Source organism: Sceloporus occidentalis, unplaced genomic scaffold (assembly GCF_023333645.1).
Source record: "Sceloporus occidentalis isolate IW3139 unplaced genomic scaffold, rSceOcc1.0.p SCAF_3, whole genome shotgun sequence".
In the NCBI taxonomy this organism is placed as follows: domain Eukaryota; kingdom Metazoa; phylum Chordata; class Lepidosauria; order Squamata; family Phrynosomatidae; genus Sceloporus; species Sceloporus occidentalis.
Window position 1 is genome coordinate 167603621 of NW_028316983.1, and position 21509 is coordinate 167625129.

The 21509-nt window shown below is 40.1% G+C and overlaps 1 protein-coding gene across 3 annotated transcripts in view; it reads right to left on the minus strand.

Annotated features, from left to right (window-relative positions):
• LOC149317077 (kinesin-like protein KIF13A) overlaps positions 1-21509 on the minus strand; it is a 101126-nt gene that overhangs the window by 46657 nt on the left and 32960 nt on the right. For all 3 annotated transcript variants that reach the window (XM_089516806.1, XM_089516804.1, XM_089516803.1), the window contains exons 6-15: positions 20602-20782; positions 20188-20275; positions 18241-18375; positions 16520-16632; positions 13357-13468; positions 12319-12531; positions 11591-11701; positions 9134-9268; positions 3599-3729; positions 168-254 (exon numbers count right to left, since the gene is read on the minus strand). In XM_089516806.1, the coding sequence (XP_089372932.1) occupies positions 168-254; positions 3599-3729; positions 9134-9268; positions 11591-11701; positions 12319-12531; positions 13357-13468; positions 16520-16632; positions 18241-18375; positions 20188-20275; positions 20602-20782 (1306 nt within the window). The remainder of the gene's footprint in view (positions 1-167; positions 255-3598; positions 3730-9133; positions 9269-11590; positions 11702-12318; positions 12532-13356; positions 13469-16519; positions 16633-18240; positions 18376-20187; positions 20276-20601; positions 20783-21509) is intronic.

Genomic DNA, 21509 nt, shown 5'->3' on the forward strand with positions numbered 1-21509 from the left:
TGCACTTACTCATCTTATGTCTAGGAAATCTGACTTTTCAAAATTCTGAACTGTCACATGCATGAATGTCTTAGTTAAAGCTATTTAGACATTCCCATGGAAACACGATTATTAACTATTAATATGGCTCTGTAAGTAAGATGGTGAAAGATCTGTAAAAACAATACCTAAAAAAGTGGTTGTTTCCCCATAAGATTCTATCTCCATGCCAAAGTTGTGTTACAGAATACACCAATGTGCCATTCACACAGGATCTAAAAACAAAACAAAATAGTATAAAAAGTTAGATCATCTTTTAGTTTTCAAGTTCCTAAATGGTAGCATGACAAATTTTTCTAACTAAAATCTAATTGGCCACAAAATATTATCCATTGCAGATCACAGCATTTGTTTCTAAAGACAGAAATGCAGAGGTAGTTCAGTTCCTTCCTTCCCACTGGTTAAAATTGCCCTTGGGTCTGGTGGGAGGGTATGTATGTGTTATCAATTTGACTCCCTGGAATTATGTTAGAGAAAAAAATCTTCTTACTATAATGCACAATAGCACAATTTTGTATTCTGTTCCACAGCCCATCCAAGGCACATAAAATATTTCAGTGTGCAGAGTAAACCATTCTGCAACACTATCAAATGTGATATATTCACTGGGCCTATCTCTTAAATCTTCTAGTTGAACATATGTACAGAAGCATGAGAGACTCTGAGAACAGAAACAAACCCTCTTCTTACGATTTTCTATTCCAGTTTGATTATGTAACTTGATGCTTGTTTGTATCTTCATGAAGTCCTACAATTACAGTTATTGTTGCATCAGAAGTGCCCAGGAGAGGCTGTCATATTTCCTGTCACTTTTGTTTACTAATTTCCTTTTGGATGTTACAGTATGTTGCTGAACAACTATGAAGACATGCTTTTTCTTTGTTTAAACTTACCTGTTTCCAGCTTTGGCATAAATGGCTGAGTTATCTGTTAACTTAATTTGGAGATTTTTTTTAAAATCCAGCAATTTTTAAAAATTGAGCAGTGGAAAGACTTACTAAGGGAAAAACATGCATGACATAAAAACAAAAAACATAGAAGTCTTTATTAACTCATGAAGGCTGTAAGCAACAAGAGGCTGATTCCTACTGACAAACAATTATTGCTGCTGTAGTTCCTCCTTGCTGTAAACAAGGGAGACATGCCTTTTATTTTAATAATGCAACATGCAGCACATACATTTAAGGAATTGGGTCACAGGCTGTTCAACCTAGTCTGCACAAACCTACTTAAAACCTTCTTAATGAAGCACTTAATGTGTCACTTCCTCAGTTATACACCAGAATTAAATTACTTTATGTGAAGAAGTACATTCCACATATTAGCCCCAGTTTTAAAAAAGTTATTACACTTTGAGATAAATCTGTTTTGGGGAGGGGGACCTTTTTCTGTTCCTAAAAAACACATGAAAATAATGAAATACATCTTGGGCATCTAATCTTCTCAGAAATACCATTTTAAATAGTTGTTGTGTTCGTTCCCCACTGCCCACAAAAAATCCAGGTGTGGTAAATAGCCCCATGAAAAAAACAGTTTAACTCATTTCCATATCACAATTTACTTTAGCTCACTATCTGATTTAGCAATGAAATGAGTCAGTTTGTTGTCAGTTGTAACTCTGGTAACAAGGTTTGTGCCTATTTAGGAATTTTGGATGTAGCACAAGGAAAACAAAGCCTAGTTATAAGTTTTTTCCAGTGGCATGCTTTTTTGTTCTTGCCAGTCAAAAATGACTAACTCCAAATAATGTCATTTTATCACCTCAACAGTGAAAACTATCTGTTTGTAATTCTGTACTCTTTTAAGTTTACAGCATTTCAGTACAGTATACTATGGTATAGCTTACAGAAAGAAGCAAAAAAAATATGGAAGAAACAGAACTAATTTCTAAAAATTTGTTAAACTGCCAGTTCCCAAAACTGAGACCAAGGTAAGTAACTTAAAGAAAAAAAATCTCTTTGAGTAGTACTCCCAACTATGTTTCTGGCTCCAAAATAATTTCTGAAGTATGGTAAAAAAAATATAACGAAAGGAAAGCAAATGTTAAATGACCATACGAACTACAATTTTGTTAGCTGAAAGAGTATCCAGAAGTGATTGGTTCAAGTATTAGCATCATGTTAACTGAAACTGATTTTTTGTATTCAACATTTCATGCACCATTAAGCACAATAATTAAGCTTGTGGAGGATGTCAATGCACTTAAGAATTTCTCAATAGAAGCAGCTAGGGAAAAATCTCCCAGAAACACAGAAATAAAATATAGTTGGCAAATGAGAAGAATTTGTCCCTGTGTGTATCAAGAAAACTGCAAGCAGGACTTATCACTAGGAGCTGAAACCAATGGTCTAAAACAGGGGTAGGCAACCCTTTTCAGCCGGGGGCCAGGTTGCTGTCCCTCAGACAACTGGGGGGCCGAAGCCAAAAAATAAATAATTAATTTTTATTTTTTTAAAAAAAATTGAAATAAATAAATAAACCGGGACAAATGTAGGACAACATTTTCAAATGGAGGGCACTTTTTAAATAAAAAATGGAGGACACGCAAAAAAAATTTGCTGATTTTTTAAAAAAATGTTAAGATAAATGCATGTTTCTGAGGCTTCTATAGACAATTGCCCCACCATGCTCCTCGCGCGAGACGCCAAAGGCCCCAGCGGCAATCGGCAGCAGGACCGGGCTGGGGCCGGTCCCAAGGCCTCGCCGGGCCGCATCCGGCCCGCGGGCCACAGGTTGCCTACCCCTGGTCTAAAAGAAGCAGCTTCCAGCATGGCATTCAGATGACGCACACCCCCAAAGCAGCCAGAAGCCGCTCCAAGATCGGCAAGGACACCCAAAAGCCCCTAGAAAAAGGAGTGGAGAAAATCAGCTCCTGGTGGTGGCCCACTTAGGGCCGATTTGAGAGGGGTCCATGCAATTACCATGATCCTGGGCCAACTGCAGCCCGATCATGGCTTTACTGCCCATCTGCTTGGGGCCTATGACTATATCACAGCTTAGTGTGGGGAAACATTTGATTATGAGGAGCCCTTTTGCTTAAATTACAAACAGAGGCCACAATCCTGTATGGTTCAGTACACTATAGGAGGTCCTCCTATGGTCCTATACTAGGATGAGCCAAATGCCTCTCCCCCAATTTACTGAACAGCCTTTGAAGCTCCATACTGTGTTTTGTGGAGAGTAGACAGGATCACAGCAATCCCTGGTTTTGTCCATGCAGCCAGACACAAAATGATTACAGCAGTGCTGAGACCTCTGAAGGAATCCAGCAGATCTCAGTGCTAATGTCATAATTTTTCATCTGGCTAAGGATGCAGCTAGATGGTTCTGGGATCTTGCTCACAGAACACGGAATGGTGATGTGGCTGTTCAGAGGCTGTTTAGTAAACCAGGGGAGCTCTGAGCACTGCTGAGGGAAAGCCTTCTCCAAAGGACCCCTGCAATGCTCCCAAAAGCACATAGGCACATGTAAGAAAATCTATACAGTCACATGTCCCTCACAGAATGCCAGCCAGTGTTTCCTCTTGTAGGTCAAAATTAGTTTTACAGTTGTCCTTACCTTGCATTTTCTTTTGGAGAAAGAGTAACTTCTCCGTCTGGTGCAATGTCTATCTCACAATGCTCTGGTTGGATCCCTATTCCGAACAGCTGTATGTCCTGTGAGGTGTCAGCACCAACCCTAGTGTGATCCTGGTTGAGACAGAACACAAACAAAATCTGCTTCTTTTACAAACACAAACACCCACTTATTGATCACAAAGTATGATCCTCTCTGAAATCCTAGGCTCATATTCACTACACAGGAAAAATACAGCTCTCCTAAGCAAAGGTAATGGATTGCTGTCCAAAACAGTTCTCTTTCAAACTGATTTTTAAGCAAAAAGATATAGTATTAATGTTCTGTAACAATATTACAAAGACACAGTGGTGCAAACAGAACTTCCAATCACATTTGCAAGACACAGTATTTTATGGCTTAACTGTTTATAATATGAAGAATTACAGTGAGCCCTCCTTATCTGCAGACTTGCCATCCACAGATTTGAGTACCCACGGATGGCAAGCCCACATTGTCCCCAATGGCAGTGCGCACACGACCGTACCGCCATTGGGGACAATTGGACAAAAGTCCCTCGTCCCCCACCTCCTTCACCCCTCCCTCCCTCCTCTCCAGCTCTGAGGATTCTGCCCCGCCTTGGCTTTGGGGGCGGGTCTGGCGCCCAGTCAGTGGGGGCTGGGACCTGGGTCGGGGCCAAGGCTTGAGTCTCGGAGCCTCTGTCCCCAGGCCCAGCATCCAGGAAGGAACCTCTGGGCTCCAAGAATGAGGTTCTGTCATGGGTGCTGGGCTCAAGCCCTGGCCAACTGGGCACCAGACTCTGCCCCCATAGCCAAGCCAGGGCAGAAGCCTTAGAAGCGGAGAGAGGAAGAAAGGAAGGAAGGAAAGAAGGAAGGAGGTAAGGAAGGGGGAGAGGGGTGGTACTTCAGTCCCATTCTCCCTAATGGCGGTGCAGCCATGCGGCCATGCTGCCATTAAGGACAATAGGACTTGAGCATCCATGAATTTTGGTATCCGCACCGGGGGGGGGGGGGGGCGGAATGGATCCTCTGTGAATTCTGAGGGCCCACTGTACAAGAGATGGGTAACATTGCACAGTAGTTGGTAAGAATATGTTTGCTCAAGTTTTGAAAAACTGATCAGGAGGGCTTTAAATTGCATTACATGAGGATGGGAGATGGTATTCCAGAGGGCAAAAGGCAACAAATACTGGGGACAATAGTTTGAATGATACAGGGAGAACTGAACCAATAGTACAAAAATCCAAGAGTGGGCAGAAAAACAACAATAAAGAATCAGCTGGACAGAATAGCCCATGCTCTTCTATGACTCTATACTAACACATTGAACATGGGAAATAAAGATGATGAACTTGAACTCCCAACACAGGAAAGTAAGTATGATTGAACAAGCATCACTGAAACCTGGTGGGATGATTCTAATAATAGAAAAGTATAATACATTTCAAACAGGAAAGCAGTAGCAGGAGCACTGTATGTCAAGTATGTATACAAGTATGTATGTCAAGTATGTGTACTGGGAGGAGATCTATGACTCAGAGCATGGAAAACCGGTTGTGTAAAAATTAAAGGTGAGAGAAACAGCACCACTCAGTGTCTGCTATAGGTCTCCAAGTCATTTAGATGATGTGAAGTTGAAGGCTTTCACATTTAGATGATGTTTCCTAAAACAAATGACCAAACACTGAAAGAGGGAGATACAATAGTAACGGAAGACTTCAACAACCTTCATATTTGTTGGATGTCAAACTTTGCCAAGAATGTAAGGTCCACCCAATTTTCCACTAGACTTGAAGACAATTTTATTGTACTGAAGGTGGAGGAAGCCACAGGGGGATTCAACTATTTTGGATTTGATTCTAACCAAGAGAGATGGTTAGATGTGATTAAGGTCAATGTGATTAAGGTAGTAGGATTCTTAGGTGAGAGTGACTATGTCCCCTCAGGATTTGCTATACATAGGAAAGGGGAAGCCAGCTGTAGACAGACATGCACTCCAGACTTCAAGAAAGTTGAATTCAATAGGCTTAGTAAAATAGTGGGTAAGATATAGTCAGAAATGCTCAAGGTAATCATGATGCATGGGCATTTCTTAAAGGTGAGATATTAAAGGCACAAATCCAAAACAATTCCAATGGGGAAGAAAAATGGAACATTGTGGAGAGACACTGGCAGAATGAAATTTTCCCCACAGCCAATCACAAGCTGGCTGCAAAGGTGGGGGCCTGCCTGATGAATGACTATAAAAGGGGAGAAGCTGGTGAAAGGAGGAGGAGTGTGTCATGTACTGTTAGAAGTGAAGAAGTTTCAGTAAACCTTAATAGAATTCAGACTTCTGTGCAAGGAACAAAGAGCTAAGATGAAATAAGAAGTTTAGTGAGATATAAGAGAATGTCATTTGACAATTGAAGAGCTAGTTCAGAGTGGCTCATACCTGACAGAATGTTAATTGAGCCAGACTTTCACAGGATTCATAGTCCTGGTAAAGGGGCATTATTAGAACTTGTGTTTAGAGAAATAAAGCACAGGTTCAGGTGGAAACAAAGTCAGTGAGGGTACTGACACAAAGACAGTTTGTAACAAGTGAAGTGCTGTACACAATGTAATCACATGATTTGAGAACCAACTGTAAAAAGATACTAACTTAAGTTCTGACTGTAAATAAAGTTTATATTCCTAATTGTTTACAGAGAAGTGATTTGAGGTAATTTATAACTAAAAACATCAAAAACACACTACCAAAATATTAAAACACTTACTAGATAAGGATATTGGGAGCCCATCTCTGAATCACTTATTAAGTGAGTGGACTAGAAAAGGAATTGGGGCCAGTAATAGGACGAAGGTTAAAGGGATATTTCTGAGGAAAGATATTTTAAGGACAGAAGAACTCTTTGGGTCTAGAGGTCACAGACATGTCTAAAGAAACAGGGTGGATGTACCAAGAAGTTTCAGATAAACTGAGATTTAAAAGACAAACATCCATGCATCATGAACTTTCTTCAATTTGGCCATTTCTGATCATGGGATCTCACCCATTATTTTCCTAAGCCTACAGAAATAAGTACAGTCGGTCCTTGGTATACGCGGGGGATCCATTCCAGACCCCCCTGCGTATACCAAAATCCGCGTATGCTCAAGTCCCGCACGCGCGCTGCCATTGGGGACAACTTCCCTCCCCTCTCCTCCCCCCAACTCTTTCCTTCCCTCCCTCCCTCCCTCCCTCCCTCCTTACTTACCTTTTCTCCCCGGTGCCGCGTCACTGCTGCTGCCGCCGCCGCCGCCTCAGCCGCCTCAGCCATAACAGGGGGAAGGCCGGGTGGGGGTTTTGGAGGCAAAGAAGCCTCCAGCTTGCCACCCAGCCCTTCTGCGGTGGCGGCGGCGGCAGCGGAGGACCAGCTCCAGAGGCCTCTTCGGCCTCCTCTCCGCCGCCGCCAGCACCTCTGTGCAAGGGCCGGGTGGCGGGCTGGAGGCCGAAGAGGCCCCAGGCACTCGTCCTCCTCCTCCTCCTCCTCCTCTCCGCCACCATTGTCGGGGGAAAGGCCGGGTGCTGCTCCTGGAGGCCTCCAGGAGCAGCACTCGGCCTTTCCCCTGAATGTAGCTGCGGAGAGGAGGCCTCTGGCGCTGGAGGACCAGCGCCAGAGGCCTCCTCTCCGCCGCCACCGCCGGGGGAAAGGCCGAGTGCTGCTCCTGGAGGCCTCCAGGAGCAGCACCCGGCCTTTCCCCCGGCAATGGCGGCGGAGAGGAGGAGGAGGAGGACGAGCGCCTGGGGCCTCTTTGGCCTCCTCTCCGCCACCGGTGCCAGCACCTCGATGCAGGGGGCGAGTGGCGGACTGGAGGCCAAGAGGCCTCCAGCCCGCCACCCGGCCCTTGCGCAGAGGTGCTGGCGGCGGCGGCGGAGAGGAGGCCGAAGAGGCCTCTGGCACTGGTCCTCCGCTGCCGCCGCCGCCACCACAGAAGGGCCGGGTGGCAAGCTGGAGGCTTCTTTGCCTCCAAAACCCCCACCCAGCCTTCCCCCTGCTACGGCTGAGGCGGCAGTGGCGGCAGCAGCAGCGATGCGGCACCGGGGAGAAAAGGTAAGTAAGGAGGGAGGGAGGAAGGGAGGGAAGGAAAGAGTTGGGGGGAGGAGAGGGGAAGGAGGGAAGTTGTTCCTAATGGCGGCGCACGTGCACGTGCGCCGCCATTGGGGACAAAATCCCCGGATTTGCCATGCACGTATGCTCAAATCCACGCATGGCAAATCCGCGTATAAGGAGGGCCGACTGTATTCTTCAAATCCAGAGTGCATATCTATCATCATTTGGCTTCCTCTTTCCTCTAACAAATCCCACAAAGACATGGTCACTATTATAAAGAATTAAGCAAAGAAGCGCTTTATAGAACAACATTTCAAACATCTATTATTGAGAGCAAACACAACAAATGCCAGCCACAGATGCTGGCGAAACGTCAGGAAGAAAATTTTCTAGAACATGGCCACATAGCCCAAAAAACCCACAAAAAAAAACCAACAACAAATTCCAATGACAAAGAATTGTAGGTCAACTTTATAAAAGGTTTCAGCAAACAAGGCTCCCAGCTTACCCATGCCCCATTTGCACTCTGCAGAGGTCTGGAGCAAAGGCAGAACGATCCCATGCTGTCTGATGTAATTTTATTTTATTAAGCCAATGGAACTGCTGGCATCACCATCAACTTACTATGTGGTCAGATCTTATGGTGGGATTCCCAGATTGGACTGGGGAAGAGCGGTTCTCTTTCTCATCCAACTTGGGAGTACTCCCCACCATGCCACTCAGCCTCTTTCTTCTCATAATATTTCCCAATCCTTCTTTCCATTTGTATTTTATTCACTGTGGGTTTGGCATTACTATTTTTCTTCTTATTTTGTCATGTCTTTATTAAATCATATTATTTGCTGCAAATTTATTTGAAGTGATTAGGAGACTGAAGTAGATCGTGTTTGTGAGGCAGGCAGAGCCAGCATGTCTACTCCCTTATATTTTGGAAATCCCCTTCAGGGATCGTAGTGATGAAGGCTGTCTGGTACATGCCAAGTCAGGGAACATAGGACCAGCTTCAATCCTATGTGATTGAGGAACCATGCACACTTGTACCCACATCAATTCCTTCACATTGACATACTTCAGTTTTCACTCAGTCATAGGGCTGGGGGTGGAGGCCCATCAACTGGCAGGAAAGTGGGCTGATGTCTGGATCCATGCCCTATGCACTTCAACTGTAACTAATAAAATTGTGGGCATTTGCATTTCTCTTTTCTTCCCTGCTCAATGTACCCCTCTTTACCATTAGGACCAGAAGCACTAACAAATAAGGTTCTCAGTTGTTTTTTAAACTGCCCCAATTAATACCTACACTCTTAGAATCAATTAAAATGAAACACAATACAAATATTAGGCCTGCTATATTTTCAAGATCCAGTTGCACACACCAGAGTTTCATGCAGTATTTTTTAATGAAGTTAAACTGATTATAACTGATTTAATAATCTTTTTACCTTTAAATAATAAACTAATAATTCATTTAGCGCAGGATCTGCATTTAGATTCACCAGATAACACTTGTCTTCCCCAACTTTGATGCCAGAAGATTCAAGGGAAATACCCATACTCTCTAGCTGCCTTTGTCTTTCCTGTAAAATACACAGAAAATGTGAAATTAATGAGATGTATTTAGTTTAGTAGCAACAAACTAAATGTTATGGGCTGTATCCAAAGAATCATGAGCGGAAGAAAAACAGCTGCTAGCACTCTTGTGTAAATGTTTACATAAGAGTTCCCACAGTACCATAAGAGACAGGTTCTATATCAGTTTCCATGCTCCTACTGTTTCAAAAGATACAACAAGCAGAATAACATCTTTGGCTTTAGATGCACTTGTTTTGGACACTGCTTTAATGTGAAGTATAAAAATAACCTTTTTATAAAAAAATAGAAGCAGTGTTCCTCATGCTGAAGGGAACCCAAAGAAACAAAAACAGAGTTAACAGTAATGCTCACCAACCTAAAAGAACAGGACCAGGACAGATATGTTATACTAATATGGGAAAGACTAGAGCAGGACTGGAACAAGTAATTTATGCTAATATGGAAAAGACTATCTTAAGTAAGCCTATCTAGTTCTTTACATCTACTGTACCAGTTAATCAGTCTTTGAAACCAAGAATAATGAAGTCATGCACACAGTCATACAGCTTTGTCTTCAATAATGAAAAACAACATTTTGCAGTTCGAATCCAAGGGTGTAGTTACACTGACAGAAGCCTCAACAACAGATATAGGAAGAGGTAATTTCCCTCCCCATGCAGTGCTCCCAAGAAAACCTTCTTTCTCCACTCCCAATCCCCATTTTTCCATACCACCTTAAACTGTGCTCTGGGGCAGTTCTGAGCTCTCTAGAACAGATAAGGAAGGCACATGGAGGCTGCAAATGTGTACATGGAAAACTGACACTTTGCAGATTCACTTTACATCAGTGTAAGTACACACCTAAATGCTGACCTTGGAATATAAACCCATCCCCCCAATCTTCATTATTTTTCAAGTTCCTTCACAATAATTACAAGTACCGTGGGCCTTTTTTATCAGCTGGGGTTTGGTTCCAGGACCCTCATGGATACCAAAATCCATGCATGCCCAAGTCCCATTAAATACAATAATGTAGCAAAATGGTGTCCCTTACATAAAATGGCAAAATCAAGGTTTGCTTATTGGAATTTATATATATTTAAAATATTTTCAAGCTGTCGAGGGTTGAATCCGTGATTTAAAAATCCAGGGATTCAGAGGGCTGACTGTATTTAAATACAACAGAAATACTAACAAATAGTTAATGGATGCTAACAACTGCAAAGGTGTAAAATTAGTTGACTTTATTTGCAATACATTCCCTTGCAAATTTTGGAAACAAAACATCAAAGATGACACTCAACTTCCAACTGTGAAATTCTTCAGCTTTGTTGGAAATAAGCATACCTGATGTTCAGAGGCAGTGGCATTCCAGTCTGCGGTATCACTCAATGTGTGTGGGGGGAGGGCCTTTGGAAGGCTCCAGGGGATGGGCCCAGAAGGCCCTGCCCTCTTCCTCCCTGCCCACCACTGCTTTATTTGTGAGTAAAACGGCACCAGGCAAGGACGTGGGGAGTGCTGTGTCCTCTTCCTCCCTGCCCTGTGCCACTTTACGTGTAAGTAAAACGGAGCATGGCAGGGAGGTGGGGAAGCAGCTCGGCCGGATGTCACCCCTCTTCTGGGGTGTCACTTGGTGTGATCCTCACCACCTCAGCCTCTCAGTGATGCCATTGCCCAGGTGCTCATTTTAATACAGTGATGATTTTTAGGTGTTGCTGGCCCGAAACAGACGGGCCAAATAAAGAGCCTTCTTGGAGCTTTGGGGGCACGGCGTTCAAACAATGCACACCCTCAAACCACCCAGAAGCTGTTCTGAGGCCAACCAAGGCAGTCCAAACCCAGCTGCAAAAGGAGCAGCAAAAAGCCACTCTTGCCAGTGGCCCATTGGAGACAGTGGCAGCAGCCAGCCCCGGGACCATGTGTTCAGTCACCAAGGTTCCACAGCAATCAGAGCAGGAGCAGCCTTTGACCACTGGTTTTGCCCCGTCTGCTTCACTCCGCTGTTATATACTATCATGGGACATATTTTGACTTCTACATATTGTAGTCATCTATACTATGTGAAGCTTTTTATTTAAGTCTTCAATAAAGCCTAGGCAAACACAGTCAATAATCTAGCACTGTGTGCTACAAACCGGGATATGTAGTAGAAATAAGACACTAAAATTAAAAGCCAATAGAAGAATCTGATCCACAATGAAAAAACTGTGGGAAGCACTTTCTCAGTCATATAATCTTTGGAAATATAAGGTGAGTTAAGAGATGCAAAGTCACTGTGTGTGTGTGTGTGTTATTTAATATAAAGAGTACAGAAAATATTTAAATACCTGTGCAATTTCTTCCGTTTTTCGTAACTTCTCCTCCCAGGTGACAGTAAGTTCTTTTATTAACTTTTCAGATTCCTCCAATTTTTCCTTTAGCTCTGGAGCCTTCATAGCCTTAAAATCCAAGATATGACAATGACACCCTTCTTAAAATTCTCAGCCCTTTTCTGCTGATCCATTCATTACCAAAATATTAAGCAAATAAATTATAATGGAAAAACATGATGGCCGTGAATAGTGTCATCTCCTTGGATGTACATACTAAAAAAAACTACCCACACTGCCCTTCTATTTCTTTTTGCATGCCACGTCTTTCTTCTCCTTCTGATATGCAGCACATCAATTTAGCTTGAAGTAAATCTATTGTGATGCAAGTTGCATAGTAGATGTGAAATCACTAAGCATATTCTAGATGTATATTCTAGCAGACTTAATAACATCTTCCTAAATGTTTGGATGAGCCCTGGAGGTGCAGTGGTTAAATGGCTGTACGGCAGCTACTCACAAACCACAAGGTTGTGAGTTGAATACCAGCAAAGGGCTCTGAATCAACTCAGCCTGGCATCCTTCCATAGGTTGCTAAAATGAGTACCCAGATCGTTGGGGGCAATTAGCTTTATAAACCACTTAGTAGATTGGTAAGCAGTATAGAAATGTACTTGCTATTGCTATCATTCCTGTGCACACATTTCATAAAACTGCAGGTAAATGTAATGTTTTAGCAGCTTTACCTCTGCCTGAGAAAGCTGTTCTTTCAGTTTCTCTACTTCTTCACGTAGTTCTCTGATGACCCTGGCATTTGGATCTTCATTTACTACAGCATGATTAACTATCCTTTTAGCTCTGTCAGCATATCTCAGGGTAGAGAGTGTTTCTTCATAATTATCAGCTGCTGGACTGATTGTAGCTATCATAGCTGTTTGGCTGTTTCCTCCTAAGTTGTCCTATTAATGCAAAATAGATTGAACATATACCCCTACTTTACATGCACTGTCTCCTTAAATTTAGCATACAAAATTAAAAATTAAAGTATATAGCAGGGGTAGGCAACCTTTTTGAGCCGGGGGCCGGGTTGCTGTCCCTCAGACAACTGGGGGGCCGAAGCCAAAAAAATAAATAATTAAATAATTTTTAAATAAATAAATAAACCAGGACAAATGTAGGACAAAAATTTCAAATGGAGGACACTTTTTTAATAAAAAAAAAATATGGAGGACACGCTAAAAAATTTGCTGATTTTTTAAAAAATGTTAATATAAATCCATGTTTCGGAGGCTTCTATAGACAATTGCCCCCCTTGCCCGCCACTTGCTCCCTTTGCCTGCCCCTTGCCCGCCTCCTCCTGATAGGCCAAAGGCTCCGGCGGCAATCAGCGGCAGGACCGGGCTGGGGCCGGTCCCAAGGCCTTGCTGGGCCGCATCCGGACCGCGGGCCGCAGGTTGCCTACCCCTGGTATATAGTCTTCAGCTGCATCTGACATAAACTGCACTGAATATTTTTAGTTCTCAGATTAGAAATGATTGTGCAAAAAGCAAACTAGAAAATAAGTAATCTTGTGAAAATATTAGGAAAGGAAGGAAAAAGCATGTCATATTAAGAATAAGCTGCAGCTGCGATTTTTTTTTCTCAGCTCACTCAAAACCAAACACAGGTACATTAATATGTGCAAGAAAGCATGATAATATCAGCCCTATCCCTATCCTATTTATTTATTTATTTGATTTACATCCCACCTTTCTCCCAAAATGAAATTCAAGGTCACAATTTACCTTGAGAAGCCAGGTGAGCACAGAATCTCTGTAAGGCACAAACTTGTTTTTTCCCTTTCCTGCTGCTTGGTCTGCAAGTGATGAGATAACCAAACCTAGTGTTGAGAGTGACCTGGAAGAGCAGCAAATTGTTATTAGCGTGAACATGAAACATGTGATTTGACATAACATTAAAAAGAGGCAACCTTGCAAGAAAAAGTGGGGTTTGCAATACATAATGAACTAAAAAAACTTTAACATGTGAAAAGAACTTGAACAATAATTAGAATGTGAAGAAGGATAAAACAGCATTGTAAAGCCTATGGGTTGCAGGTCACAATGAACATCAACAATAAGCTACATGGGAGTGCTCTGAAATACTACACATAGTTGAATAAAATTCAGTCCAAGAAAAAGACCACCCAGGAACAGGGTAGATACAAAAGAGAAAGAAGCAGGAAAGGGGTAGAATTTCACAAGGAATTTAGTCTTAAGGATATAATAAAAGCATATCAAATCAAAATGGCTGTTCAAGAGAAGAATTTATCCAGGAGAACAATGGGTCATAAAACCATAATACAGTGGACCCTTGTTATACGCTGGGGTTTGGTTCCAAGATCGCCCGTGTATAACAAAATCCGTGTATGCTCAAGTCCCATTAAATATAATGACATAGCAAAATGGTGTCCCTTATCAAAAATGAAAAATCAAGGTAAATTTATACTTTTTTGGAACATTTTCAAACCGTGTATGCTTGAATCCGTGTATAAAAAATCCGTGTATAAGAAGGGCCAACTGTAAGAGAAGTAAATCTTTAGATTTACTTGGATTTTAAAAGCAGTCAGGATATGCAACTTTATATATATAAATAACAAATATCTAGTTGAGTTCTAAAATACCACTATCTATAAAGGTTTTATATATATATATATATATATATATATATATATGGACTGCTGAAACAGAGAGGGCTTCCCTTTTGAATTACTAATGCTATTTACAACATTTTAAAAATGCTATGTGTAACCTACAACAAGATATTGATAAATTCTTGACTCAAAGGGAAATAGAGGAAGTTTTGAACAGAATGGAGCATAAGACACCATATGCTCAAATATATACAATTTTAATATACCGTATATACTTGTCTATAAGTCAGCCTCGTGTATAAGTCGAGGTCAACTTTTGGGGCCAAAAATGTGGATTTTTATATGACCCGTGGATACGTTGAGGGTCAGACTTAAGGGAGCAGCCCAGCTGGGGAGAGGCTGCTGGGTGATTGCTCGCCCTTTCCAGTCTGTCCCCAGCTGGGCTTTCCCCTGTGGAGGAAGACCAGTTGAGAGACTCCAGGGCAAGTGCTCACCCTTCTCCAACTGTGTCCAGTGTCTCCCCAGCTGTGCTGTCCCTTGCAGAGGAAGCCCGGCTGGGGAGAGGCTTGGTCGAAGGATCTATTGCCCCGTGGATAAGTCTATCCAGCATTTTAGAGGTCATTTGGGGGCAAAAAACTTATAGTCGAGTATATACAGTAAGTTGTTCACAAATGATTAAGCAATACTAAAAATGACCATATGTACTCATTAATTTGTCCTGTGTAGCTGTATCTCTTCCTGTTTTAATATGTAAAGGAGCAGGCATTCTAAACAACTAATGCTTCCAACACATTCTAGTATACCATTAAACAAGATTTAATTTAACATTTGGTTCATTTTCAAGCATAACACTAATGCAATAATGAAATTAAAAGCTTATTAACGAATGTAAGAACGTTTGTACAAAGCATCAGTGCAAAAGCTTTAACAATAATGGCTGAACTGAACCTACTCTAGGTTGGGTCAAAGTATAACCAGACATAAAAAATATTCTATCTCCCTGCCACATCTTGCATCCTGTTAAATTCAACCTAAGATTACAGGTTAAACCAAGATGCAAAAATTCAATTTGGATGGACTCAAAACCCAAGTAATCATGACCTTCTTGGGTACACGCTAGTATGGAGAAACTCAGGCTATATAACCTTACACAAATGTATCTGGGAGAAAGCTACACTGGACACAGTAAAGTGTACCTTTGAGTAGATACACATAAACTTGCACTATCAGTGTTTTTGATAAATACAGCTGCAGCATTTTGATTTTGATATAGCTGGCAGCATTTTCTAAGGTAGCTGGAATACATGTCCCTCTGGTTGCAGAAGTTGCTGAAAGCCAGCTTTGGCCTTTGGTTAAAAAGCTACTCTGGATAAAATTTTAACCAAGCTTGTTACTGGAACAGAGAAAATAAGGGATGTATTCATACAAACTAGAAGAGAGAATAAAACATGAGATGAACTCTGATGGTTGAGAAGCTGCTGTGTTAATATACTTTACAAAAAATAGACCAAAAATACATTCTTCTTAAATGGATTAACAGAGAGAGGAACTGGTACATATGGATAACAAACCATAAAATATGCTAATAAGAGTTGATTACTGCTTTATTTACTGTCTACACTCAATAGTTTACTAACTGTTTGCACTCAATAGCTTTAAAAGTTCTTATATAATAAAAACTGTGTAGTTTTTTTTTCTTGAAAATATCTGTAATTAAAGCAGAGGTTTCTTCATTTTACTTGTTTTCTGTGAGAATACATTCACTATTGTCTGTAACTCCACTGCTGAAGTTATGGGCAGCCCAGACAGCTTTAAAAGCTACATGCTATTAAACTGTAGCCTGTTAGCGGTTAATTATTTTTGCTTCAATAATGGATACAACAAATCTAAGAATTGCTGCAGTTACTAAAAATGTAAACTTTTTAGTGGTTGCCACTTGATGCAATATCTGTTGATACCTCTAGGGAAATGGGTGTATAAAAATTGTAATGTATGAGCTGCTGCTATCACTCCAGGTTAAAGATCTCACATTAGTCATACAGTTGGCGCATTAGCAAGAAAAAACTACTTTTAAGTTAGATTAGCATAAGACTCAGAAAGCAAAGATGTTACTTGCATGCACAACCAGTTAGTCTTTCTTCTTTTCCTTCCTATCTGGAGCAAGTGGGAGGAGGATAACCCAAACTACAGGATGTTGGGATCTTATCTACTGGGAAAGGTGTTATTTGCATGTAGCCAGTTGATCAGAAACTTGATTTGATGAATGGGGTTACAGTGAATGTCTTTAGACAAATTAATTTCACTAGTGTACTTACTTGTTTATATTGCTGCCTTCCTTGAGACGTTCTCCTGCTGCTCCTGTTTTAGATACCCTTTCACTACCAGCCAAATCTACCAAGCTGACTTTGCTCACTTTCTCTCCAGAATTCTAAGAAACACAAAGAAATATTAAACATAAACACCAAGAGTTCAACATGAATAGCCCTTTTACAACTTTACAAATGGAAAAAATAAGACTAATGCTGGGCAGATAAGAAAGCTTTTAAAACAGCAAAATACTGGGGTTTTAACACTTCTTTTAAGCCTCTCATACACTATTGCAAAGACCTCATTCTAATTCAACAGCTGCAAATACTTAAAGATATCCGTAATTTCTTTTCATCCAAATTAAATGTATGTACTGATTTCCCTTCAATGAGGATTATAAATAGTAAAAATAATAAATATACCCAATTTTCATTTGATTATAACATCATTTTGGCATCAAAAGTGCTAAAAAGGTTTGCCCAGAGGCAAAAATGAACAATATCTAGATAGTTACAATTAATTATATGAGCAATATTTCCATTCCCTTTCCACCATAGGTGCACCAGTGAAACAGAGGTCAACTTATTTGCAGGGTTTACTCTATGAATATTGAGACAAAATGAACATATAGGCATGGTATAGCTTACAAAACTCTTTTGTGGGTTCAGAATATAGCAGCTCCATTACTCTACTGAGGTTTATCTTATATGCCCTGTCTAAGTCATGACCTCTCTTTGTTATATTAGCTTTTCTCATATGCACAAATTTCCATGGAGGCATTTTTAAACAAGTGATCAGCATGTGAATACAAAGAATTGTTCTGAAAGATATCTGTTACATACTCCCTTGAACATCTGAGTCAGCCACAGCCCTTCAACAATGGATCTTTCCACTAATCTGTCAATATAATTTAGCTGAACATAATTGGCTTACATATTTAAACCGCTTAGAGAGAGTTAGTTCACTGATAAACGGTATAGAAATGTACTAGCTATTGCTACTGCCAACTGTCTGCCATGCTAAAACCAATTTCAAATATTTAGGCTGGGCAACAGACAAGAGATCTCTGGTATAATTTTTCATTCCAATGTCTTTCAAGTTTTCTGTTCTACTTTTTGCACTGATCTCTTGGAATGCACAAAGTAGAACTACCTGGTAAGTGCTGAACTGTATGTTTTTACAAAACTGCTTCCATAAAGTTTCTGGCAGCTGACATACAGCTGCCCATTCTCAGTAGTGACTAAAAAGAGGCCAGAATGAAGAAACATTAGATTATTATTGTTAGTTTGTAATTCCTTTATTCTTTAGAATAAAACAACACACTAAACACCTTGCTGGATCAAAAACATTTAGAATATATTACATAATCTGTAATAGCAAAATAAAATATGCTATCTCATAGGAATGTGTGTCCTTGGCAAAACCCGGGTTTCATGGCAATGTAGGTTTAAAGTTATCAGGGCAGGTTGCACATTATCCCTTTAGGTTTTTGGCCCACATTAAAGAGCATTTGCCTTATGTTATATATTCTGAGTCTTAACTTTTTAAAACTACATTTCCATTAATATTCCGTGCATGTCTTAAAAAATCAAAATACCTGTTCTAGGAATGAGTGTCACTGAAATCAACAGGTGGGAATTATAAGTGCATGTTTTAAGTAACATTATCAATAATTCTATTGTCAAAAAACAAAACAAAACAAAAGACACCTTAGGCTCAATTCACTTACACCAGACTGAAGATCATAAAGTGTCTGAGTTATTATAATATTAAATACAGCATGGGAGCGGCTACTTTCCTCATTCATATTGGTTGCTGCAACTGTTCGGGACTTGTTTCCCTCTGACATCAGTGACTCAATATCCTGAAGCACAATGTAGAACAATGAATATAACAGTGAACTTATTCTTTCCATTTGCAACATTCTCATGCTAACCACCATATTAAACTAGCACATTACAAAAAGTGAAACATGGTATTAATCAAATAATGAGTATAAGCTAAGTCATTACATGTGAACTTAGTTCTCTCTTTCCTTATTTAAATTCCTTTCACAACATACTGATCACACCCAAGTCTAAGTACATTCCAGAAGGACTGCTGAGACCTAGTTTCTTGGGCTGACCTTCAGGATTAATCCAGTAGTTCAAAGAAATGTAATTGATTTTTAAAACTAATTTTATTATGTCTTGTTTTGGTGGAAAGAGACATTAGTTGCCAGCCTGGGGCATTCAGAAAGAGATATGTTCAAGTTTAGTTTTAATACATTCTATTCTCTGTAAGTTAACCCACAAATCCTTGCAAAGTTCATATTTTAAAACATTATTTAATGACTAAACAGGCCGACATAAATCCATTTGGGCAGACTGATTGATTAGCTGGATGATGTATACATGCCCTGCTTTTCTCTTACTAAAGGACTCAAAATGGCTTACAATAATGTAAAACAAAGTACAGCTAAAATATTATTACAGAGAAGTTAAAAAAGCAATTAAACAAACAATTGTAAGAAAAAAAGCACATAGTAAAAACATTTACAATACATTGAAAACATGACTAAAATAATATAAAGATAAAAGCTCATCACATCACATTTAAAACATTCTTCTGCCATATAATTTAAGCACCAAAGGTAGATCTTTGTCTACCAGCAGAAAGAGAACAGAGAGTGCCTACTGAAATGCCACAGCCTGGGACAGCCACTGAGAAGGATCTCACCTATGTCCTCACCAAATGTGCCAAGTGAAAGCCCTCCCTCGAAGATCTTAAAACTTGGGCTGGAGTTACACAATATTTCATCCCATTGCCACTAATACTATCTTTCCTTAACTGGACCAAGGAGAATTTTTTATTGTAGAATCACTAATTTTTGTATAAGTATAAAACCCAGGAATAAAACCCAAGGATTGCTCACCTTTAATAAGATTAATATTGAAACTTCACTTTTCTTCCAACCCCAAAACAAAAAATTGTTTAGGAAATACAAGAAGACTAAATTAATTTACATTCTGCTAAGTGAAATACCTTCATTGGTATCAGAAAGTTTATATTACATAGGTATTAGATACTTGCTATGCATTTAAATTGTCTATTTTTTCTTTAAAATTTTAAAAAATTTCTACATGCATTTAAATGGATTAAATTTTGAGGACAAATTACTTTCCCCATATTAGATATGTATGCTTCTCTGCTCAGAGTATAAGTTTGCATATTTCACGCACTCCTCTATTTACCCAGCCTGGTACAGGCCAGTGTGCTGTGGCTTCCATATAGGTTTTCCCTGATTCCACCACTGGCAATACCTTAACTTCATTAGATACTTCTTCTTTAGGTGAAGGTAAGGTAGTCATTTGACATGAATATCTAGTCGTAACTGACTGTAGGGGACAGTGCTCATCTCCGTTACTAAGCTGAAGGGCCAGCATTGTCCGACGACTACTCTGGTAGTCATGTGGCCAACGTGACTGCACCAAACGCTGTTACCTTCCCATCAAAGTGGTACTTTTCTATGTACTTGCATTTGCATGCTTTCGAACTACTAGGTTGGCAGAAGCTGGGACTAGTGACAGGAGCTCACATCATCATGCAGTACTTGGACCGCGAACTGCCAAACTTCCGATCATCAGAATTGGCATCTTGACCACTAAGCCCCCCACATCCCTTCTTCTTTACTTACCTCAAAGCTAGTAACTGCTAGCTGAGACAAACCATCCACATATGGACCCAAAACTTTGTGCTCACGAACTTTCAGTGACTGTCGACTCCTTTGAAACAAAAAATTGTCTTAATCTAAAGTTTAATGATAAACATCAATGAAGACATAAACTTTTACTTTACAGGGAAATACTATTTATTAGAAATATAAGTGCTAATTGAAAATATTTTAATAAAATATAATTTCTCATAGCACACACATTGTCACTTCTACCTTCACCTTACTTTCACAGCCACAATGCAAAAGGGAATATGAAGAAGACTGCTGCAACAATACTTAAAACATCTCCCACAAGAGCCTGATTCTCTACTTTGTCCTCTACTGCTACTGTACAGACATCAGGCTCCCATAGAAAGATAGAAAGAAGTTACTCACCCTTTAGGGTCCAGTAGATCTCTGACCTTCTCATTATAGATTTCCATATAGGACACTTCAACTTTGAAGGTGTGTGAATCATTTTCTTCTGAAGTTATTCTCTGAAATAAAGCACAGCAGAGACGTGGGATCAGACCCAGCTGCTCTGCATTGCCCATCATTGAGAACGATTTTCCTGAGCCTGAAAGAAAATGAATAAACAAAAGTAACCTATTCTAAAAATTATTTGGATTTTGGAATAAATTCCTATGCTACCCACAATCATTATGTTTGGGCTCTTCTACAATCATCATGTTTAACAAACATCCCTGTAAAACTGGCCAGTATTATCCCATCTCTGCAAACAGAGGGAGGAGGCTGTGATATAATAGTTTGCTTTAAACTGCATTCAATGTACAGTTGAAATCTGACATAGGATATCTGTTTTCATCGCATTTTTCTGTCTTCTTTATACTATTGGCTGGACAAGCTGAGCCTGAACTTTGTGTTACAAAGAAATACCCAAGAATATACATAGGAGTCAATCCACCTTCTGAAAATGTAAGGAATGCACATTTCAATATGGCTCCATTAACAAATCCTTCTTCAATTTCATAGATTTATCTGAAGATAACATACATCGGGCTTCACACTAGAAGTACTGAATTATTCACTAGCAAACACTGGGTCTGAATTGGATCCATTTATTCTCCTAAAGTAGTATAGGTATACCACCACTAAACTCCATCAAAGGGTATAATTTAAAGCATAAAAACAGCAATTACAAATGGATATTCTGCTCCAAAGGGAAGCATTTGCTCTGCCTTGTGGATTCTAATTACTTTTACTGTTTTGTAAAAATAATCATAATGTGGTTTCTTCTTATTGTATTTATACCTTGTCTTTTACCCAGTTTGGCTTACAACAAA